The sequence below is a fragment of the Thamnophis elegans genome, chromosome 16 (genome assembly GCF_009769535.1).
Source record: "Thamnophis elegans isolate rThaEle1 chromosome 16, rThaEle1.pri, whole genome shotgun sequence".
In the NCBI taxonomy this organism is placed as follows: Eukaryota; Metazoa; Chordata; class Lepidosauria; order Squamata; family Colubridae; genus Thamnophis; species Thamnophis elegans.
The window spans coordinates 22908827-22933538 of record NC_045556.1 but is presented as its reverse complement, the minus strand read 5'-3'; the positions used below and the strand labels follow the sequence as shown (position 1 = coordinate 22933538).

Below are 24712 nucleotides of genomic sequence, written 5' to 3'. Positions count from 1 at the left end.
AAAATGTGCTCCAAAAGCCGGGTCCAAAATCAATTAATTATTTTGCTGGTTTTCACTTTTCTTCTCAATCCTGCTGGTTGAAAAAGCAAAGTTCCATTACATGAACTCAGAGTTTCCTGTCTACCAAGAATACCATTATTATCCAGGGTGGACACAATACTCAACTGAGGACCATAATTGACCCCCAAATTTATGATGCTAAGCGGGACAATTGTTAAGTGAGTTTTGCCCCATTTTATGACTTTTCTTGCCAGAGTTGTGAAGTGAGTCACTGCAGCTGTCAAGTTAGTAACCCGGTTGTTAAGTGAATCTGGCTTCTGGCTTCCCCATTGACTTTGCTTGTCATAAAGTCACAAAAGGGGATCACATGACCCCAGGACATTGCAACATTATAAGTACATGACAGTTTCCAAGCGTCTGAATTTTGATCACGTGATCACAGGGATACTGCAGCAGTTGTAAACAAACAAAATGGCCTTCAGTCACTTTTTCCGTGTCGTCATAACTTTGAACGACCACTAAATAAACCATTGCAAGTCGAAGGCTATCTGTAGTTGATTTCTTATTTTGCAAATAAAAATTTATCTGCAAAATTGTACAAACAAAATTCCATGCAGTCCGGAAGAGTCACATTTTTCCAGCCAAAGAATCAGTGCAACCCATGAATGAATGCGTCCTCCTTCTTCCTGGGGAAGGACCAAAAAAACTCCAGAGCACTCAGGGTCTGTCTTCCTTGGGCATCATTTTGCTTGAATCCAACTTAATTCCCACCCACCCCTGAAAATTCTTCCATGCAAAGAGCCGATGGCAGAGGCAAGGCTTTCTATTGATGCAAAGGGTTAAGTGCTTCAATAAAATACAGAACTAATCACCAGAGCTGGAAGGAACCTTGGAGGTTTTCTAGTCCAACCCCCTCTCAACCAGGAGACCTGCCTGGTGGCTGTCTGGTATCTTCTTAAAAGCCTCCAACAATGGAGCACCGAAGGCAACTTCTGTTCCACTGATTGATTGTTCTCATCATCTACTTACGTCTAGGTTGCTTCTCTTCTTGATTAGTTTCCATCCGTTGCGTCTTGTCCTGCCTTCTGGTGCTTTGGAAAATAGGTTGGCCCTTTCTTCTTTGTGGCAGCCCCTCAAGTACTAGGACACTGCTATCATGCCACTGCTAATCCTTCTTCAGGGCTGCCCAGTCTCTTCTTGAAAGCCTCCCGTGATGGAGCACCCACAACCTCTGAAGGCAATCTCTGTTCCACTGGTTGATTGTTCTCCCTGTTAAAAAGTTTCTCCTTGATTCCAGGCTGCTTCTCTCCTTGATGCGTTTCTATCCATTTTCTTGTTTTTTCCTTGAACAACTTTTTCTTTGCAGCAATTACAAACACAGCAGCCCCAAAGGTGCTTTTTCAGGAGGCAATTGGGCTTTCTTGCTTTTTACTTCTCATCCAAGAAGCTTCTTCAGCTCTGAGGATGGTGGGAAAGGGAAGGATTTATACTCCTTTTAGAGGGTCCTTGAGGCCACATGAAGGTTTTTCTGTGTCCTCGGGGTTACCTGAGTGGAGCTCCTGAATCTTCTAGTCTGCAGTTTTTTCCTCTGGTAATCTATTCCTCTCCCCACACCATTCAAAGGGCCTTCAACCCAAATTGCGTAGCTAAAAGTCTATAAAGAATCTCTATAGACATTTCTAGCCGTTGCTTCTCGTCCTGCCTTCTGGTGCTCTGGAGAATAGGCTGCCCCCCCCTCCTTTTTTTCATAGCAGCTCCTCAAATATTGGAAGACTTCCATAGCGTCACCCCTAGTCCTTTTTTCTGATATATATTTTAGAAGGCTACTGTCTTTGGCGCATATCAATTTTTAAGTAGGTCACATTTTTATCCTTTGTTTCTTTGACCACGTTTTCTTTGATGCTTAAGAAAACAAAACAGAAGAGTCGCCGGGGGAGAAATGGAATTCCTCTTGCAGGACAACATTTAAAATAAGGTTGCCACCATTTCTCCAAGGCACTTCCTGCATTTGTCCCCTCAACTGATGCACCATCAGAGAGACCACCTACTGCCAATTACCTCCACTAGACCGATACGATCGCATCGATTAGGCCTCCTCCGAATTCCAACTACTAGCCAGTGCAAACTGGCAACTACCCGGAGGAGAGCCTTCTTGGTGGCTGCTCCGACCCTCTGGAACTCCCCGTGGAGATTCGGACCCTCACCACCCTCCAATCCTTCCGCGCCGCTTTGAAGATCTGGCTGTCCCGGCTGGCCTGGGGTTAAGATTCCAACCCCACCCAAATTGTGTGACTGTTGTGCTCTCTTTTAATATGTTGTATTGTTTCCATATTGGAATACTGTTTGTCTTTCCCCCCCTCCCTTTTTGAATTGTGAGCCACCCTGAGTCCCCCCAGGGAAAAGGGCGGCATACAAATAAAGGAAATTCAAATTCAAATTCTCCCTTCGTCTTTTCTCCTTTCCTGCATCTTAAAGCCTGGGGGGGCGGGGGAGTAGAACCGCAAAAGTATAGAGATGTCCATTGGGATGGTCAAAAAACATCAAGGTAGCAGTCATAAGAGGGCAACTGACATTTTGTCTGGCTTCTACAGTGATACACATAAAAACCAGATGAAGTTTAATTGCACCATCAGAATTGCCATGAGGAGAAATAATGAAATGTTCATGACAATATCAATATTCTACAACTTACATCCTTTCATTGGGACACTAAGTGCCTGCCGTAATTCCAGCTTCATAGTAGTTTACCGTAAACTTCACTCTCCTGGTCTCAGCCATTAATTTTCAGACACACTATTTAAAGGCCCTTGCTTCAGAAAAACACCCACCCACACCTAATTCTGTGTGCTGTGTGAACACAACCAATTGCAGTTCATTCGGTAAACCAGTTGGCTAAACCATGGCTTAGCAAGTTATTCCTCCCTCCCTCCTTCTCTCTCTTGCTCTCTCTGGTCTTGAGCTTCTGGGTAAAAGGTATACAGGTAGTCCTTGACTTATTACTACAATTGAGCCCAAAATTTCCATTGCTCAGCAAGACCACTGTTAAGTGAGTTTTGCCCCATTTTACAACCTTTCATGCCACAGTTGTTAAAGGAATCGCTGCAGTCATTAAGTTAGTAACCCGGTTGTTAAGTGAATCAGGCTTCCCCCTTGACTTTGCTTGTCAGAAGGTCACAAAAAGGGAACCTGTGACCATCATAAATACACGCCAGTTGCCAATCAACCGAATTCTGATCATGGGAACGCTGCAATAGTCCTAGTGCGAAAAATGGCTGTAAGTCACTTTTTTCAATGCCACTGAAATTCTGAATGGTCACTAAATGAATAGTTGCAAGTCAAGGACTGCCTGTGTTGCCTGAGCCTCTTCTAACGCTGAAACAAAACCTCCTTTCTTGAAACCACCTTTGCTATGTTGGCTTGGATAATTCTACCTGCGCCAGGACTCGTGTAAGCACCAGATGGAAGAATCTTCTTACTCACTCTGCAATGTGTAACACTGAGTTTCATCCAAGGATAGTTCTCTATCCTTTGCATAATCCATATCAGCACTCTACCAAGCCTTCCATTTACTTCACTGTACAAGCCATTCAAGATGGGGAGAGGGGAGGAGGTCAAACTTTTCTCCAAAGCACCAAAAATGCAGGACAAGAAACCATGGGTGGAAACTAATCAAGGAGAGAAGCAACTTGGAATTAAGGAGAAACTTCCTAACAGTGAGGACAATTAACCAGTGGAACAGAAGTTGCCTTCAGAAGTTGTAGGTGCTTCATCACTGGAGGCTTTCAAAAAGAGATTGGACAGCCATTTGTTTGAAACGGTCTAGGGCAGTGGTTCTCAACCTGTGGGTCGGGACCCCTTTGGGGATCAAACAATCCTTTCACAGGGGTCACCTAAGACCATCGGAAAACACATATTTTTTATGGTCTTGGGAACCGAGATACCAATTTTATGGTTGGGGGTCACCACAACATGTGGAACTGTATTAAAGGGTTGTGGCATTGGGAAGATTGAGAACCACCTGTCTAGGGTCTCCTACTGGAGCAGGGGGCTGGACCAGAAGTCCTCCAAGGTCCCTTACAACTCTGCTATTCTGTTTGATGTCTACATTATGAGCCATGGTGGCGCAGTGGTTAGAGTGCAGTACTGTAGGCTACTTCTGCTGACTGCCCACTGACTGCAATTTGGCAGTTCGAATCTCACCAAGCTCAAGGTTGACTGAGACTTCCGTCCTTCCAGGGTCGGTAAAATGAGGACCCAGATTGTTGGGGACAAGAGGCTGACTCTGTAAACCACATAGAGGGGCTGTGAAGCACTGTGAAGCAGTATATAAGTCTGAGTGCTATTGCTATCACCTTGCATTACACACACAGAGAAAAGTCAAAAGTGGCCATCTTCCATTTGGAAAAGAATAAAAATACAGATCTCCAGTTGTGAATATCACAAGTGGGCCACTCTTACTAATGCTTAGAAAACTGCAGGAGGGAAGTCTGGGTGGAGAACATACTTACTCAATGGCTTTTGCTCATCCTTTGGAGACAGCCGGGAATAAGGAGGGGGTGGCGATTCTGAAAAAGAAAAAGGAGGCAAATGAACTATCATCAAAGTTGGTTTCTATCTCAACGAAGTCACTTGTAGTTAACAAAGGATAGGATATTGTATGAAAAGATACTTCAATTGACAAAAAGTAGAATAACCAACTCAACTTCCTTTGCCAAGCTTCAGGGCTTAGATGCATGCAATTCTTATGAGTAGAAGACTTCCATGGTCCACAAATAACCCTCCATCAAAGTTCCCTTGCTTGGCTGACCCAACATGTGACTAAATAGGGATAGGGTAGTCTATGGGTCGGCGTTTCCTAGGAACGCTAAGACTTTCTTAGCATAGTTTTCTCAACCTTGGTTGTTTGAAGATGTGTCTGGGCTTCAACTCCCAGAAGTGAACCACTGCAGGTGTTCAGTTAGTAACTTGGTTGTGAAGTGAACCCGGCTTCCCATTAATTTTGCTTGTCAGAAAGTCTTAAAAGGTAATCACGTGATCTTTTTTTTTCATTGTAAACTTTGAACAGTCACTAAATGAGCTGTTGGAAGTCAAGGACTACCTATAGTTAGTTTTCTCCATGTCAGTTGGAGAGGCAGCCCCCAAATTTAGAACTTTGTCCCCCTGGAAAACTACCATCTTTTGCTTGAACTCAAAGTATCTTCCTCACAGTTTTCCTGTCTAGGCAGTGGGTTGGACTAGAAGACCTCCAAAGTCCCTCACAACTCTGTTATTCTATTCTATTAGTTCCAGCAATACAAGAATGCAGAGCCTCTTAATGCCAGGACAGTTTTCAACCAAATAATGGCATATTCACATGCCATACTAAGGCCTGGTTCATTAGAGACAGAGTCTTTGTTTGGACAATGCACTAAATCCAGACCAAATAAATGGAATCCTGGTTTTTAGGACAACGTGTGAATCCAGTAAGTGCCATTTCCCCTCCTTTCAAGACCTCAAAGGGACTTTAATTATGGTCCAGGGGTTCCCAAAACCTTGAGCTAATTCAAAGGAGTACAACAAAAGAGCTGGCTTTTGCACAACACACAGCCTAAAATCCACTGGGTTAAAGGATCAGCGTGTTGTGCAAATCCAACCAGAAGGTTTGATGGATGGTTCAGGTGTTTTAAAAATTTGCCTGACTGAGTTAATTCAGCAAACCACATATTATTTTGCATTGGGTAAACACCAGCCGAGATCTCAGCAGGGAACTAAAAGAGTCAAAACTGGCTACCAAACAAAACTGGTTTAACTCTGGAGCTGAAAAATTCCTAACGATACTGTCACTTTTTTGGCAAAAGCCAAACTTCCTCCGGATATGTCCAGCCATGCTCAAGACACCCAAACCTTTCCTCTTTTAAATTTCTGTGCCTCTATTACAAGGAAGACGGTATTTGATGTCCCAGTAAATAGTTAATGGACAGAATTCCATCACTCCCGATAGGAAAGATACAAAAGACTGAATTCAGAGCATAACAGGGGGAAAATTGGTATTGCAAAACAAACAAATTGTAAAATGAAGGAAAAACTCATCTCCTAATTCGACTGCAGCACCAAGAAAAAGGAAAATAGCTAATAGCGATGTTAGGGTCTCCGAGGGTCCATCCTCCCCTCTTTAAATGACATTAAAAAAAAGGGAGACAGAAAGCAGCTCCATGCCCCTTTCGCTAACATGCGTATGAGATGGAGGCCATCCCAAGCTGCATCCAAGGAACATTTTCCTGGATTCTTACTCAGTTCCACATCTAATTGCATTATATTACTGGAGCAAGAGAAAAAAATCATAAAAAACCCAAGACATTCAGGCTCAGGTAGCTGGTTCTTCTTCTCCCGTACAGGTTTGGCAAGTTTGAAAAACACGTTTGCAAAAGGAGGTTTTTTTAATTTAAAAAAAAAAAAACACAAAAAACCCTCGCTTGCCATAAAGATCCGCTTTTAAAAATAAGAGGCGCTGTTGCTTTAAGACAGGCGGTCAGATAGAAGGGCCAGTCAAGCTGGCGCCAGCCAAATGCAAACTGCATATTATCACCACTTCTTCACCTAAATAGTGGGTTTAGGGGGGGGGCGGAGGAGAAACTCCTTCAGAAAGAAAGGAAGGGGGAAGATTTCTTTCTAAGCACAACCTGAAAATGATCTCCACTGAAAGGGGGATAATAAACACCAGGCCAAAAGAAGAGAAAAGGGGGGGGGGATTTGCCTACGTGGGGTTTCTCTCCATCTGTTTTTGCCTGAAGAAACCAGTTATTTTCCTCTACCTCCCCACCACCACAAAAAAAAGCCCCTCTTTTCTTCCCTTTGGTTATAATCCAGGGATTTCCAATCTTGGCAACTTTTAAGACCGGTGAACTTCAACTTCCCCAACCAGGGGGATTCTGGGAGTTGAAGCCCACAGGTCTTGGAAGTTGCCACGGTTGGACATCCTTGTTGTTGTTGTTGTTGTTGTTGTTGTTGTTGTAATAATAATAATAATAATAATAATAATAATAAGAAGAAGAAGAAGAAGAAGAAGAAGAAGAATTTTACAAGATACAACAACAAATTGCAGCTTCCTGCAATAACACCAGCAGAACTGCAAAAAACTGTGCTACTCAGAACATCTTATATTTTGAGAAGGTCCTTGGTTGATACCTAGGACGCTGGCAGCAACCCCTATCAACCATTAGCACCAGTCAATGGTACTTGTGATGCATTTTTGAATGTTCAGTTGGCTGAGATTCATGTTTAATGAATAAAGTATAATAATAATAATAAAAGAGCACAGGTAGTTCTCGCCTTACAACTACAATCGAACCCAAAATTTCTGCTACTAAATGAGAAAGTTGTTAAATGAATTTTGTCCCATTTTTACAACCTTTCTTGCCGACCCTTGTTAAGTGAATCACTGCTGTTGTTAAATTAATAACACAGTTGTTAAGTGAATCACTGCAGTTGTTAATAACATGGTTGTTAAGTGAATCACTGCCATTGTTAAATTAATAACACAGTTGTTAAGTGAATCTGCCTTCCCTATTGACTTTGCTTGTCGGAAGATCGCAAAAAGGGATCATCACCTGACCCCGGGACACCGCAGTTGTCATAAATACGAGTCAGTTGCCAAGTGCATTTTGATCACATGACCATGGGATGCTGCAACAGTCGTTAAGTGGGGAAAATGGTCATAAGTCACTTTTTAAAAGTGCCACTGTAACCTTGAATAGTCACTAAACCAACTATTTCAAGTCTAGGACTACCTGTAATTTTGGGGATACAATTGCCACAGGTAAGAAAGAAAGCAAAGCAAGACAGGCTACAATTTTACCACGGGGTTTGTGTATGTGTTTTCCGCGAGTTATTCTCCAAAGTTTTAAAAAGTTTGAAAAGGCTGAGAAAAAAGCAAGGGACATCCGTCTCTCAAACTCAAGCTGCCATCAAGGGTTTGGGAACAGCCAAAAAAACTAATTCTTTATTTTTTAAACAGAGGCATGGAATAAAAACCACGAGAAGTATTAGTACCACTTTATACATCCTTAGTTAGGCCACACCTGGAATCCTGCAACCAGTTTTGGTCACCATGTTACAAAAAAGATGTTGAGACTTTGGAAAAAGTTCAGAGAAGAACAACTAAGATGATCAAGGGCCTGGAGACTAAAACATAGGAAGAATCTTTGCGGGATTTGAGTTTGGCTAGTCTAAAGAAAATAAAAATTAGGGGTGACGTGATATCAGTCTTCCAATATTTGAGGGGCTGCCACAAAGAAGAGAGGGGCAAATTATTATCCAAAGCACCAGAAGGCCGGACAAGAAACAATGGATGGAAACTTGTCGGAGAACTAACCTTAAATCAAGGAGAAACTTTCTAACAGTGAGGACAATTAACCAGTGGAACAGCTTGCCTCCAGAAATTGTGGGCACTCCATCACTGGAGGTTTTGAAGAAGAGTCTAGACAATCACTTAACTGAAGTGCTACAGGTTCTCCTGCTTGAGTAGGGGGCTGGACTAGAAGACCTCTAAGGTCCCTTCCAGCATTATTCTCATTTACTGATTCTCTCTCTGATGCCACCTTTTGAAAACCTGCCAATCCAGGTTAAGGACTCCTTGTTGCCAAAGCAAGGAAGGGATTCAGAAAAGCGCAGCCTGCCTCCCCTTCCCCTCCCTCGGATTTAGCCCTGCTCCAGTGAGCAGCAGCTATTCTGCTTCAGCCGCCTGTGCAGGGGCTCCTGGGGAGGGGGGGGGAGCTGTTCCCAGGGTGACCCAAATCAGGAAAAGGGGAAAGCACCTTTTTGCAAAAATTGCCTTCTGCTTTCCCCTCCCTCATTTGACTTGCCCCTTCTGCAAGGCCCTGCAGAAACTTTCAGCCAAGCAAGCCAAACAAGATTTTTGTTGTTGTTGTTGTTCAGCACCAAGAAAAGAATCTAATTGCACATAAGTAGGAGCTGCGATCCTTCTGGCTTCCGGCCCTTTATTATGGGTCTCCTCTTACCCAGCCAGCCTGGAATCTAACAGATCCCATTCCCGCAAAACTTTCCCCTCACCCTCTTCTCGGGAAATCGGTTGCTTTCTTGCTGTTAATACCAGACCCTGGTAGAAAAGTTAACTCTTTGCTGGCTGGAATCCAGCCGTGGCTGCAGGTTTTGGATTCTTTTCCTTCAGGAATTTGGGGAAAAAAAGGTTTCCAGGGAGGGGACCATCGGCACTGACCATCCTTTAAGTCAAATGCAAATAAACACAATTCTTTACTTTGCATTTCAATGGATCGTTCAAAGGCTCAAAGTCCATTTCATGCATGGACCCCGCAACAGACATGATGGCTGGAGGATAAAACACATGAGGAACGGTTGCAGGAACAGGGTGTGTCTGGTCTGATAAAAAGCAGGACTATGCATGATATAATGGTTGAGTTCCAATATTTGAAGGGCTGCCACCAAGAAGAGGGTGGGGGGGGCAACCTATTCTCCAAAGCAGCTGAAGGCAAGACAAGAAGTAACAGATGGAAACTGATCAAGAAGAAGCAACCTGGAATTAAGGGAGAAACTTTCTAACAGGGAGAACAATTAACCAGTGGAACAGAAGTTGCCTTCAGAAATTGTGGGTGCTTCATCACTGGAGGCTGTTAAAAAGACACTTGGGAGCCATTGGCCTGAAATGGTATAGTATCTCCTGCTTGATAAAGGGGTTTGGACTAGAAGACCTTCAAGGTCCCTTCCAGCTCCATTCTGATTCTTTGTTTTGTTTGTTTGATTGGTTGATTGATTGACTGAACTAATCAAGGAGAGAAGCAACCTGGAATTAAGGAGAAACTTCCTCACAGGGAGGGCAATTTACCAGTAGAAGGTGTAATGGCTCCACCATCACTGGAGGCTTTTCAAAAGAGACTGACAGCCACTTCCAGGTCTCCTGCGTGGGGGGGGAGGGGGTTGGACTGGAAGACCTCCAAGGTCCCTCTTCCAACCCTGTTATTCTGTTAAAGAGTTGGCCAGCAAAGTTCATCGGGGAGATGGTCACACTTCACCCACCAGGTTCCACCAGATTCAAAGCCTGTGGATTGTGCAAAAGGGGAGAGGGGGAGGGGTGGCCACCCAAGGGGTGCTGAGTCAGAGGCACAGGGGCCAGACCAGCTGGACCAGTGAGGAGGGATCCCAGCAATTGTGGTTCAGCAACATCTGCAAAGCTCCAGGTTGTTGGTCCTCATGTAAAGTATTGTCTGCAGCCAGAGGGGGACGGAATGGAATCCCCCCCTCAGCTGTTAAAGACTTCCCAGCATAAACTGTGTGTTCTGGGCCCTGCACAAAACAATGTCAAAATTCTTGATGGAAGCAGAATTCATGAATCCAGAAGCAAAAAAAAAAAAAAAAAACAGAACAGAAAGAGGAGCTGGAAGGAAAAGTGCTTCCCCTATTTGGGGAGAGCTAGAACAGAATTACACCTAATCGTTTTGGGGAGGGAGGTGGGTTTCAGGCAATGTTTGCAGGCTCCAAATATTTATCCAAATTGATGATGATGATGTTTTAATAGCCAGAAACAGCAAATGAGAAAGCAAATCAGATTCTGCCATACTTCAGATAAAAAATCTACAGGATGAAATATCCATCCAAAATCACTCCCTGAGCTCACACAGAGAATAGAAAGATACTGTATTCCATTTGCTGTAGGACTTTTTGGATGGTACCAATAACATCTTCCTTCCTTCCTATTCCCTCCCACTTATCCTTCCTCTCTGCCTACCCTCTCCTTCCTTCCCTCCTTCCTTCCTTCCTTCCCATTCCCTCCCCCTTCTCCATCCTTCCTCTCTGCCTCCCCTCTCCTTCCTTCTCTCCTTCCTTCCTTCCCATTCCCTCCCCTTTCTCCATCTTTCCGTCCTCCCTTCCCTCTCCTCCCCATGGGGGAAGAGTTAAGATGCATTCCAAAAACTGAAGAGGCTTGGTAAAACTATTTTTTGCAATTAAATTCTCATTACACTGAGCAATGTTCTTATCTCACATTAAAAATATCAATTGGGTGGCAACTTCAGGAGAGATGCAGACTGCATAGACCTCTTAGGGCCCTCATGTTCTTCAGGTGTGAACATGGCAGATTTGGGGGTGATTTCTTTAACACAACACAAATTGGTGCTCAGTTCCTAAAAAATGTACACAAACATTATCCAGTCTTAATAGCAAAGCACAGCCAAAGAGTCAAGTTTAGCACTGCTGCAATTCTTGGATGAAGATCATTCATGTACTAGTGACTTTAGAGAATCTTCTGGAGCAGTTTCTCAACCTTGGCCAGCTGGTTTCATTGTAGACACCTTTGTATCACCAACAGTGGCTGAGCAATGCTATGAAGATGCTGTCAGTTGCTGGGATGGTAATGACCTGGGACAGTGTTTCTCAACCTTGGCAACTTGAAGATGAACTTCAATTCCCAGAATTCCCCAGCCAACTATGCTCATTACACTGAGCCAATTATGCTGGCTGAGGAATTCTGGGAGTTGAAGTTCACCCATCCTCAAGTTGGCCAAAGTTGAGAAACATTGACCTGGGACTTAGGTCATCAACCTTAGACCCAGAAACTCAGGTAGGTGACTTGAGGCCAATCATATCATTTCCCCTTAATCCGTCTCACAAGACTGTTGTTGGGGGAAATAAACTTAGGGAAAAGGCAGGACCTCAGTTCAGTGAAGGAATAAAACCAAACAGTTGCCACAAGCAGTGTCATGACTAAGGACTCTGTTTGGGATTATGCATGTTCGTTCTTGATTTCACAAGAATTCGGTGACTCTCAGAGTGTTGAAAGCCTTGAGAAGATCACAGGTTTGGGATTTGGGGTTTCAAAGTTCTCTAGATACGGGATTTTCCACACATCCAAACCATGGCTGCATGTTAGGATCAAGCCACAATGTGGTTTCTTAAAATCTGCCTTTTCCAAGCTTAGTTCAAAGGGTAAAACTGGATCTTGGTTTATTTACGGATTTCATTTGCACGGCTGCCCATCTCACCTACAACAGTTTTTTGAAAGTCAAAAAAATAATATATAGACATATAAAATATCATCATTCAACAAACCTTGCTTAAAAGAAACCACAGGCACGGGTAATCCTCGACTTACGACCACCAGAGCCCAGAATTTCTATTGCTCAACGAGACAGTTGTTAAATGAATTTCATCCCATTTTTACAACCTCTCTTGTTAAGTGAATCACTTCCGTTGTTAAATTCATAACACGGTCGTTAAGTGAATTTGGCTACCCCACTGACTTTTGATTTTTAGAAGGCCACAAAAGTGGATCACGTGACCCTGGGACACAGCAACCGTCATAAAGCTGAACTAGTGGCCAAGTGTCTGGATTTTGATCCTGTGGCCATAGGGATGTTGCAATGATCATTAAGTGTGAAAAACTGTCACAAGTCACTTTTCTCAGGAGTAACTTTGGATGGTCATTAAAGGAACGGTTGGAAGTTGAGGAGAACCTGTATAATGCCACCAATAGTACCAGAAGATGACAGCAGACAAATGTTATGGGGTTGAATGCTTCCAGCATGCTTGGCAAAGGAGAAGTTATCCGCCTGCAGGGAAGGATGGAAGTTTCCACCGGCAAGGCACCCCTGGATGTTCCAGTTCTCAAAGTGACATATGAAGAAGTCTTTGTTGGGTGCAAAATTGAACTCAGGACTCAGATGGTGCCACCCAAGGGGGCTGTCAGGGCAAATGTTTTCTGAAGGAATGCATTTGCCCCCGAAAATCCTCTTTAAAGGGAATTTGAGAAGATAGGCATATTGCTCCAGGCATCTCGGAGTCTTTACAAGAGATTTCCAAAACTACTATGCTTAAATGCCACTTGCCAGAAACCATAACTTCTCATTTTCACCCAGTGGGCAACAGTAAATTTAAGCTAACATTTCCAGCTGAAGGAAGGATAGAAAAGGAAGCTGCCAAATGCCACAAGGAAGATGGTGAAGAAGCTCAAAGGCTTCCAGGAAGAATCCTCAGCAGATGCTTTGAGGTTATTAAGACACACAAGGACCTCAAAAGAGGCACTTTGTCAACTTTCAGAACACAATGAAATCCCTACCGGGTCAGGTGCCCAGCTCATTATCAAGGGTTTGGGCTGAAGCTCCAACACTGCATCCCTTCATCCACCCAAGAGGGAAATCATGTTGTGGGCAAACCCCCCCCACATCACCCACGTACTTGGGGCCCCCTCAAGGCAGGACTGCAGAATCTTCCTCCTGTCCAGGCCTGTTGGGGTCTGCATTCCCAAAGTGGGTGGGTCTGGAGACCAGGGAGGTGGGGCTACCGAGGGAAGGGGGGGGTCTCTCCTTCTGGTTCAGAGTGCAAGAGGAGGTGAGGGAGACATTTGCTTCCAGACCACCCTCTCCCCTCCCCGGTGGGGTGAGTCAGTCCCCTTCTGGTTTGGAGCCAGCCCAGAGCCAAAAGGGGGATGGATGTTAAACAGCACAAATAATTGAGGAATGAGGGGAGGGGGTGTTATGGCCCAACAGAGTCCAGACAGGCCTATCGGCAGCTGAGTCTCCAGAGGTTTTGCTGCCCTTACTTGTATTTCCTCAAATGGCTTTTTGTGGGACTCATAACTTTTTCAGTGTATCCCTGGAAGGGCTCTGACACACATTTGAGCAGGGGTCTCCAACCTTAGCCTCTTTAAGCCTGGAGGACTTCAACTCCCAGAATTCCCCAGCCTGGGGAGTTGAAGTCTGCCAGGCTTAAAGTGGCCAAGATTGGAGACCCCTGTCTTAGACCATTCCCCCACCCACCCACCCACCCAAATATGGCAACCTTAAGGTATGAGGAATTCATTTTCCACAATTCCACGCTGGCTGGGGAATTCTGGGAGTTGAAGTCCGCCAGGCTTAAAGTGCCCAAGGTTGGACCCCTACAATGGAGCTCAGTTGTTGACTAAGTTCAGGCAGAATCTGTCCAGTCCTGCTTTCCGACACAACAGCCCTTCTGTTGGGAAAGCAGAGGTGGCTGCTCCCAGCAAGAGTTGTTTAGTCTGGCCAGGCAGCATCACAACTTCACCCTAAGGAATGCCGACCCACAACCCGAGCTCTACCCCTTCCCATGGGCGAGTGCAGCCGACCCGTCCAAGGAACAAACAAACAAACAAACACACACACACACACACACAAACAAACAGGTTGGGAAAGGCAGTCTCGCCTTACCTGGCCCGCACAGACGGCTGAAGTGGTAGGGGTTGCAGCAGACGGTGGGCCCTTCGGGGAGGCCGAAGCTCCGGCACTCGCACAGCGGCTTCAGCTCGGCAGGGCACTGGAGGTCCGGCCATCGGAAGAGTTTGCCCAGGAGCAGCTGCGGCGGGGCCGCCTGGCCGCCCAGACGTCCTTCCAGCTCGGCCCGGGAGACCAGGACGCAGCCGCTGGGCATCCCTCCGCGGGACTCGACGGCCTCCAGCAGACTGTCGAGGGAGCGCTCCTTGAGGCGCTTCAGGAGCGAGTAAGTGACGCTCTTCAGCTCCTGCTCTAGCAGCGTCAGGCGGGAGCGGCCGTCGGGGCAGGCGGCGCCGTCCAAGCCCCGCTCCTTGAAGAGGCAGCAGCTCACCGTCCGGCCGTCGCTCTCCTGAGCCCACAAGCCTCCTTCCTTCTGGCCGCCGCCCCCGGCCTCCTGCGCCGCCGCTTCCTCGGCCTCCTCCGGTAGGGGGTCGCCGTCTCCGCGCATCATGGAGCCCTCCGGAGCGGCCGGCTCCTCGACGGCGCCTCCGCAGGTCACCGGGCGCCTCCCCTCGCTGCCGCCGGCCTCCTCGTTCTTCCTGAGGCTGCTGCTCCCCGCATCTCCTCCGCCCGATCCTCCTCCGCCGCCGCCGTCGGGGAGCACCCGGCTTCTCCAAAGGCGCCGCACAAGCCCTGCCCGTTTGGACCTGAACATGCGCTTCGCCCGGGCTGCCCTTCGCTGGCTCCGGGTCAGACCCTCCCGGACGGGCGCCGCATGCAGGGGAGCCAGCGGGGGCTGAGGCTGCTGCTGCTGCTGCTACCGCCGCGGCGTCGCCGGCGTCGGCGCCCGGACCAAGGGCTCGCACGGCCGGTCCAGCCACTCGCCGAGGGTCGGCAGCCGCGCTGCCGCATCAGGAAACGCAGCAACGGCATAGAGCGGCAGCCCCGAAGGCCGACGGCGCGGGAGGGGCAGGCAAAGCGCCCGCCGGCCGGAGTCGCCGCCGCCCGCCCCCTCGGCTCTCTCTGCGGGAAGACGCCGAGCCCGAGACGGCTCCTGCCCGGAGGCCACCCGCCTCCACGCGGCGTCTGCGCTCCCGCTCGGCTCCCTCGACGACGGGCTCTTCCTCGGCCGCCCGCACAGCTCACGAAGTTGGACGGACTTGGCCAGGGAGCAGCAACGGCAGCAGCAGGCCGCCTCCCGGGCTCGGAGGCGGGCCGGAGGAGCCCGGCATAGCTGTCTCGGCCGCAGCAGCGATCCCCGTCCCGGGGCCGGAGTGGTCCCGTCCACGCGCGGAGTGGAGCCCGGCGGGGCGGCGCCGGCGCTGCTGCTGCGGCTGCTGCTGCGGCTACTTTGGGCCGCGGGGCTTCCCCGGAGACGCGAGCGGGAGAGGCGGGCGGGCGATCGCGGCGCCGAGCCTGGCCGTCCTCGCTGGCGCTGCCTTTTTTGTTCTCCCGCACGGAGCGCTCGGGGCCCCCTCGGCGAGCGCGGAGTCATTGGCTCCCTCCCATCATGTGCCAGTCTAGACACTTTGGCGGCGCGGGAGGGTTGCGCAAACAAGCGCTCGGGTTTCTTCCCTCTTAAAGGAAAACGCCTCCCGTCGCTTCGGCCCAAGGCAGCCCGCTTGGTCCTCCGGCCCCGGGGAAGGCGCCCCAGCGGCGAAGGGCAGGGAGGCGGGATGGGAAGAGTTGGAAGGGGTCTCGGAGGTCTTCTAGTCCAACCCCACCCCCCACCCCACCCTGCTCAGTCAGGAGACCATGCACCGTTCCAGAAAAAGGGGGTTTGTCCAGTTCCCTTCTGGAAAACTTTCCCTGGCGGAGCACCCGTGACTTCTGGAGGCAAGCCGTTGCACTATTGGTTAACAGAATAAGAGAGCTGGAAGGGGCCGTGGGGGTCTTCTAGTCCAGCCCCCTGGTCAAGCAGGAGATCCTATACCATTTCAGACAAGTGATTGTCCACTTTCTTTTTTAAAGCCTCCAAGATGGAGCACCCACAACTTCTAGTGGTAAACTGCTCCACTAGTTAATTGCTCTCTGTGTTAGGAAATTTCTCCTTACTTCCAGGTTGCTTCTCCCCTTGATTAGTTTCCATCTTCTTATACGGCCTTCTGGTGTTTTGCCGGACTTACTCAGAGCACCAGCATGGTCCTGAGTCCTGCAGGTGTGTGTGTGTGACTGGTCACTGGAGGGGCAATAAGGGAAGTCGAGGCAGGAATTTGAACAACCCCATTTTTTTCAGCTGTTTGTGGCCTAACTCTCTCCCCCCCCAAGATCCCAGAAGTAGTTAGGGTCCCGTCTTTTGATGCTCACAACAATCCTGCAAGGTGGGTTGCCTTGGAAGAAGAAATGACCAGTCAGCTTCTTTAGCTAGCAAGCCGTGCTGATCAGAAAAGAGTCCAATGCGGTGGTTATTGAGGTGGGAGACAACCAGGAAATCCCAGAGCTGCAGCCTAGACTCGGGGAGTTGAAAACACTTTTTAGAAGGGGGCAAATAGGTGATGACATTATGGGGGATCCCACTCAGGGTGGGATAAAACTTTATTTCCACTTTTGAAGCAGAGTCGAGGACACACCTCCTGGCCCCAAACAGAAACCCACTTTCCCCACTGAATGGAAATCTCACAGGGAATCACTCTGGAGTAAATGTGGACCAACCAGGTCGCACAGTCTGTGGGAATAGGCAGCCCTTCAGATTAGCCTCAAAACTGTAGGTGTGTAGTTCCTAAGAGATGTTTCTTGCATGTGCATCTTGCAATTTGTTTGCAGGAGCTTGGGGCTCATTCTCACACACCCCACATACACATACCAATAGCCACAGCTATTCCAGTTCACAACCACCTTGTGACACAAGGCTTCTGATTCCCAGTTTAGGCAGGTGGAACCAGAGTAAAAAAAATCAGCAACTTGTGAAGTTCAACATGGAGATAGCCCCTTGAACCCCATTTTCTAGAGTCAGAGAGCCTGTATTCACACATCAACCAGTTTTGTTGCAAACCTAATTCTTGCATTCATGTATAATATTCATTTAGGCAAGTTTTAATGTTGGTTAGTTTCTGGCTTATCGCATAGCATGAATCCAGCCCACGTAGTCCATTTGCTGTATTGTGCAACCTTTAGAATGGATTCGTTGAACAACAAGTTAAACCTGCAAGCAACAGCAATTGGAGTTTTCCTTTTGTTTGAACCGAGTTACAATGGAGGGCGGGTGGGGAAATGATATTGGAGTAAGGGGAGACTTGGGAGAAAAATTGCTGTTGCTCTCTGGAACGTTGCATGATGCGTTACAGAATTAGCAACATATTCCCTGTTCATAAACATAATTAACTGCTATTTATCATTCCACCTTCAAGGAATCTGCTTTCATTTGGGTTTCATTGTGCATACAAGAATTTGCATTGTTGCAAGTCAGTCTTTTTCAAATTTGACAACTTTATGAGGTGTATTTCAGCTTTCAGAATTCCCTGGCCAGCATTTTTAAAGTCTCCCCTTCTCCCTCTCCCTCTCCCCCCCCCTCTCTGTGTAAATATCACAGTATTTCACAGAAGTACACCCTCTCAGATTTTGTAAATATTTAAGTATATCTTTTCATGTGACAAGACTGAAGACACTTGTTGTGAAGACACTTGGCTACAATGTATAGTAGTGAGTATTCAGCTTGTATAACAGTGTAAATGGGCTGTCCCTTCTAAATAACGCAACACACAGCCATTAATGTCTAAACCGCTGGCAACAAAAGGGAGTACACCCCTAAGTGATCATGTATACTCACTACTTTACATTGTAGCCAAGTGTCATTTCTTCAGTGTTGTGATATGAAAAGATATACTTAAATATTTACAAAATGTGAGGGGGTGTACTCACTTCTGTGATATACTGTTGGAATTCGCTTTCTCAAGTTTAATCTCCAAGTAGTCCTGCCAGATAGGAATAACTGAAGGGTAAAAACAACAAAGGATATACTCCATTGGCTCCAGAGTTTAGGGTTAGGCCTGTTTAACACCTCTGTCCAGTTTTCCCCAACCAGCTGCCCTCCAGGTAGCACATCTGGATGGATCCAAATTGGGGGAGGTTACACACCCTCCCTAACATGGCGTAACTTCTTCCAGTGAAAAGCATGAGTCAGGAACATCCAAGTTCTAATCTAGAGGGACACGTACTTTGCATCCTAAGCGTTTGGTCATTCTGCAGGAGGGTTTTAAAACTTTTTTAGGCTCTGCAAAAAAAAAAACCTTCAAGAGACAAAGCTCTACTCATAGTAGTAAGCAGCTTTCTTAAAGTGAATCCTTGTTGTTTCTGCCCTTGGTCTCTCATGGAAGCGGACAAGTTCTCTCACCCAACTCCGATGATCCACAAAATACATTTTGTAAACATCCTGGGCTGAGGTGGGCAGCTCATGGCTACTTTATGACTAGGGCAGGGGTGTCCAAACTGAGGAACTTTAAAACTTGTGGGCTTCAACTCCCAGAATTTCCCAGCCAGCATGGCTGGCTGAGGAATTCTGGAAGTTGAAGCCCACAAGTCTTAAAGTTCCCCAGTTTGCACACTCCTGGTCTAGGGAGATTCTCAGTCATCCAAGTCATAGTTGTCTGAAAGGTGCTTTTTCAAAAGGCAAGTAGGCTGTTCTTTTTTACTCTGAAGAAAAGGAGGAGGAAGATGTTTCGCTTCTCATCCAGGAAACTTCACCAGTTCTGTCTGGAGCGCAGTCACAACCTACGGAGCTTCCTGGGTGAGAAGCGAAACTTCTCAAGGAAATACATTCCAGCTGCCTTAGGGGGAAAAAATACAACTCCTTTACAACATGTAGGCTTCAAGTCCCAAAATCAGTGGAACAGCTTGCCTCCACAAGTTGTGAATGCCCCAACACTGGAAGTCTTTAAGAATATGTTGGATAGCCATTTGTCTGAAACGGTATAGGGTTTCTTGTCTAGGCAGGGGGTTGGACTAGAGGACCTCAAAGGTCCCTTCCAACTCTCCTATTGTATTGTATTGTATTGTATAAAATTCCTGAGCCAGCCATTCTGGGAGTTGAAGTCCACAGGTTGTAAAGGGGCCGTAGTTGCCCACCCTTGCCCTGAACTCACTCCAGGCTTTCCCCCCAGAATTCCCTTACAAAGGTCAGCCTGGAGGAGATTCAGATCTTTCTCCAAAGCGGGAGATTCCCAAAGGTGCTTTTTCAAGAGGCAACTGGACTTTCTTGTTTTTCTGTGAAGATGCTTCACTTCTTATCCAAGAAGCTTCTTCAGCTTCTTCTTCATTTAAGTGAATCACTGCAAATGTTAAGTTCATAACATAGTCGCTAAGTGAATCTGGCTTTCCCCCATTGACTTTGTGCGTCAGAAGGTCACAAAATGTGATCACGTGACGTGGGGACACCGCAACCGTCATAAATAGGAGTCAGTTGCTCAGTGTCTGAATTTTGATCACCTGGCCATAGGGATGCTGCAACAGCCGTGTAAAAAACAGTCATAAGTAACTTTTTTTCCGTGCCGTTACAACTTTGAATGGTCACGAAATGAACTGTTGCAAATTGAGGACTATCTGTACAGTTGCTTGGTTTTAAAGGAGTGACATTTCTAATCTCAGGCTCACCAGACTGGAGGAGTCTTCTTTTTCTGCAAAAGATCCCAAGATCTCTTGGAAATTCTGACACTCCTGTCCTGATTCTTCACCCCATGGCAGGCGCAGCCTATAATCTTTGCAGACATTCTCTCTGTTTCAGCTCAGCTGGCTGTTTTTTTATAGCCTCCATAACATCTCATTACAAACTCTGCACTGTCAACAAAGGTGGTGACACCAGGCCTGACTTAATAAGGAAGCAACAGCTTGGAAGCGTCTGACCTTGGAAAGCAGGGCTGAAAAGGGCCCTCTGGTTGCCCACAGACAGGAATACAGAGAGACGGATTTTAAAATAACCTAACATGCAAATTTTGGATCTTGCGTGGTTTGGGAGTTGTTTCTCTTGGTGGAATAGTGTGTTTAAGTGTTCTCTCTGTGTGGGTCTGTATGTTTAAAAATCTCTTATTTGGATGGAAACTCAAATCTAACCAAATTGGGTCCAAAATTACAGAGAAGTATCAAGTCACTTTACTGTTACTAAATTATCTTGAACCCTGAAAAAATACAGTACTCGTAATATAAATTTCTAATCCTTATTTCTAACCAGGTCTGCTTTACCATGATTTTGCAAGCAACCACAATTGATTAGGTTCACAGAGTAGGGTCATAAAACCCAAACGTTTAGTGCAATGTGCAAAAATAAATAAGATGTGCCCCTTGTACTAAGATGTAGCTTGTTTAACCATGAATGCTGAGTCAGTTGCAACAGGTGCAATTCCCACATGCACTAATTGTGTGCAGCTAAAACCAAACAAATGCTTAATGGGACAGTAAATAATAAAATCACAGGGCTGGAAGAGACCTTGGAGATCTTCTAGTCCAACCCCTTGCCTAAAGCACTTATACGTGACTAGCCAAATGACCGTGGAATCTTTTCCTCCAAGAACAAAATGTTTGATTTTATCCCAGATTCTTCCTCAGTATTTATTATATGTATGTGTAAATGTAGAGTGAAATGGGGGGATTGAAACAGGTTTTGGCAAGATAGTTTAATAGCAATCTTCACTGTTCACAAAAACACATAATCCTTGATTAACAACCATTCATTTAACAAAGTTGCAACAGCAATGAAAAAACTTGACAACCACTCCTCACCCTTATGACTATCTCCATGGTCACATGATCAAAATTCAGTAGCTTGGCAACTGGCATGTACTTATGACGGTTGCCTGGGGCACTTGATCACCATTTGCAACCTTCCCAGCAGGCGTTTAATGAGTAAAGAGGGGAGGGGGGAGTTTGATTCCCTTAACAAAACCAGTAATTTGTTTAAAAATCATTGGTAAAAAAGTTCACAAAATTGGGCATAATTCCCTTAACAACCTCCTTGCCTAGCAATGGAATACTGGTCCCAATCGTCATAAGCCCCTGTAAGGACTCCCTGTAAGGAGCTCTCCTGCAGTTAATGCCAGTGAAATTCAGATTTTAATTGGTGGCTTTTGGGGAGGTGCTGCAAAACATGTTTCTCAACCTCTCAACTTTTTAAGATGTGTGGATTTTTGACTCAGCCAGCTAGGGAATTCTGGGAATCAGACTCCACACCCCTTCAGTTTGCTAAGAGTGTCAGACAAGCACTGTCTGGAGGGTCCTTGACCGTGTCATTCTTGAAATGCTCCCTCCTTGGTCAGACAGACTTAATTGATCTCTTAAAGTGAGGGAAATCATTTTGTTTTTCTTTCTTTTCTCCCCTGAATTACTTGCATAGGGATTATTCTTTATACTATTTATGTTGTTTGCATGTTTTGTCATGGATTGCACCAGTAAGGCTAAAATCAATTTCGTTGTATACATGATGTACAACGACAATAAAGGCTATACTATAATAAATAGGTATTTAGTATATATTTAGGATACAGTGGCTAAGAGACTGAGCTTGTCGATCAGAAAGGTCAGAAGTTCGGCGGTTCGACTTCCTAGCGCCACGTAACGGAGTGACCTCCTGTTACTTGTCCCAGCTTCTGCCAACCTAGCAGTTTGAAAGCACGTAAAAAAATGCAAGTAGAAAAATAGGGACCACCTTTGGTGGGAAGGGAACAGCGTACTGTGTGCCTTTAGCCTTGAGTCCTGCCGGCCACATGACCACAGAGACGTCTTGGGACAGCGCTGATTCTTCGGCTTTGAAAGGAGATGAGTACTGCCCCCTAGAGTCAGGAGCGGCTAACACATATATGCATGAGGAATCTTTACCTTTTTATACTAAATTGTTAGTGTAGTTCTTAGATAGGAGACCTGAGGTGAGCAGGCTTGGATAATCAAAAGAATAAAGAAACACCCATTTCAAGTTGCTTCTGTGTGGTTGCATTAAAAAGTGTGTGCGTGTGCGTGTGCTTATTTAACTATTCTTTTGCATTTTGAAACTTGACCCCCTATTTCGCCCTCTGCAGAAGCCGCCTTGAGCTCTCGTAGAAAAAGCGGAAAATAAATTCTGCAAATTAAAAAAAATCCCTCCGGCGCGCCAAGAGTTAACATTCTCCTCTTTCCCCCCCACCGCCCCGCCCAAGTCCGAGAAGCTGGGCCACGCCCCCGGGATTGATTAACTTGTTCAGGGTAGCAAAAGTTCAGGTTCCGGAAGCTCCGATTGGCCTTCGGAAGGAGACCGACCCGCCCCTCGTGTGTGCTGATTGGCTTGGGAGTTCCAGTAGACTCCTCCTCGCGGAGGCGGATTGCTCCTGAATGAAAGAAAGGCATCCTGGCGCCCCGCCCCTAGCGATTGCGCAACCAGCCGCCGGGCTTTTGAATGGAGGCGCAGCCGCAGCCGGCGGGAGTTGCTCGCGAGAGCTGCGCTGGGCTTCCAAGCCTGGCTGGGCTGCTGAGCGACTGTGCAAGGCTGGAGGGAGGGTTGGGTTTGTATGCCCGCCTCCGATAAAGCAGGGGTCTTCAACCTTGGCAATTTTAATCCTGAGGACTTCAACTCCCAGAATTCCCCAGCCAGTTGGTTAGGGAAATTCTGGGAGTTGAAGTCCTCCAGGCTTAAAGTTGCCAAGGTTAGAGACCCCTGCCCCAAAGTGACATCCCCAAAGGAGGGTTATGAATGCCCTTTCCTCCAGACCAGGGGTCTCCAACCTTGGCAACTTTAAGACTTGTGGACTTCAACTCCCAGAATTCTTCAGCCAGCTGAGGAATTCTGGGAATTGAAGTCCACAAGTCTTAAAGTTGCCAAGGTTGGAGACCCCTGCTCCAGACAACCCAGGGCCCTGTGGCTGTTGGCTCCCGAAAGGCAGAGGGGTTAGAGTCTCTGAGCATATATAAAAGCGCTTAGACTGTGGTGTTTCTCTGTTTCATATATTTGGGCATAGGCATAATTTTCTATTTATTTATTTTATCCTGTTTATGTAGTGTATATTGCAGGCGGTGACCCTTGGAGAGCTGCATGCAACAAAATTTCATTTTAATGTATGCCAATTAGTGTACATTCAAAGTGGCAATAACGTTACTCTATGATCTATCCGAGGTGGCGCAGTGGTTAGAGTGCTGTACTGTAGGCTACTTCAGCTGACTGCTAGTTCGGCAGTTCGGCTGTTCAAATCTCACCGGCTCAGGGTTGACTCAGCCTTCCATCCTTCCGAGGTGGGTAAAATGAGGACCCGGATTGTTGGGGGCGACATGCTGACTCTGTAAACCGCTTAGAGAGGGCTGAAAGCCCTATGAAGCGGTATATAAGTCTAACTGCTATTGCTATTGCTATTGCTATCTATCTCAACCTTGGTAACTTGAAGATGTCCGGACTTCTTCAAGTTGTCAAGGTTGAGAAACACTCATCTAGAGTCTAGAGAGCAGATCTCCAACAGGATCAACCAAAAGAAAAAACATATGAAGAGCCGTTGCAGGAATTGGGTCTGGACAGTCTAGTGAAAAAAAGGAGTAGGGGAGACATGATAGCCGTCTTTCAATATTTGAGGGGCTGCCCCAAAGAAGCGGGGGCCCACTTTATACACCTGAAGGCAGGACAAGGAACAATGGATGGAAACTAATCGAGGAAAGAAGCAGCCTGGAATTAAGGAGAAACTTCCCAAAATTTAGAACATTGCATTTTTATATTGCAGTAAATATTGTTTATCTTTTTTAAAAAAATCATATTAGTGGTCCGTGGGATTTAAAATTATGAATGTAGTGGTCCCTGAGGTCTGAAAGGTTGGTGACCCCTGAAGCTTCCCTCCAGAACTTGTGGTGCTCCATCACTGGAGGCTTTTAAGAAGGAACTGGACAGCCACTTGTCTGGAAAGGCATACGTCTTCAGCTTGAGCAGGGGGCTGGACTAGAAGACCTCTAAGGTCCCTTCCAACTCTCTCATTCATTAAAAACAAAAGCCACTGACTCATTTTTGCAAGTCAGTGACCACAAAGATACACCTGTCCCAGGCGGATTCATCTCCCAACTGTTTCCCAGCTATGCCCCCATCACAGCTGCAATTGAGTTTATCCATCCATCTCCCTCTTTTCCCTTCTACCTTTCCTTACTCTTCATGAGCTCTCTGCTAGGGTGGGTGGTGCGGTTGCAGCCTTGGGCAAACTCTCCGAATGGTCTGAGGATCATAACTTCTCCCTACATCCTGTAACCTAGAATAGTGTTTCTGAAGCTCAGTGAATTTAAGTCTTGTGGACTTCAGCTCCCAGAATTCCCCTGCCAGCATGCTGTGCACCGAAGGTCGGTAGCATCCTCTTTGTGTCCCCTAAGCAGGGGTCTCCAACCTTGGCAACTTTAAGCCTGGCAGACTTCAACTCCCAGAATTCCCCAGGCAGCTTTCCACCGGGCTTAAAGTTGCCAAGGTTGGAGACCACTGCCCTAAGGAATTGAGAATCTCTGCAGATTTTCCAGTGCAAGGATTACCTGTATATTCCCCTGGGGGCAATTTCCAGGCACTCTTGAAGGGTGGCCTGTGTCAAACACTGTTGCAGGAGTCAAGATGCTACTATTTGAAAAGACAC

General features: G+C 46.6%; 1 protein-coding gene across 1 annotated transcript in view; it reads right to left on the bottom strand.

Moving 5' to 3' along the window:
* Positions 1 to 15657, bottom strand: part of SMAD6 (SMAD family member 6) — a 57100-nt gene extending 41443 nt beyond the window's left edge. The window contains exons 1-2 of the mRNA XM_032233351.1: positions 14172 to 15657; positions 4509 to 4565 (exon numbers count right to left, since the gene is read on the bottom strand). Coding sequence (XP_032089242.1) covers positions 4509 to 4565; positions 14172 to 14889 — 775 coding nt within the window. The 5' untranslated portion in view covers positions 14890 to 15657. The remainder of the gene's footprint in view (positions 1 to 4508; positions 4566 to 14171) is intronic.
* Positions 15658 to 24712: the final 9055 nt, after the last annotated feature.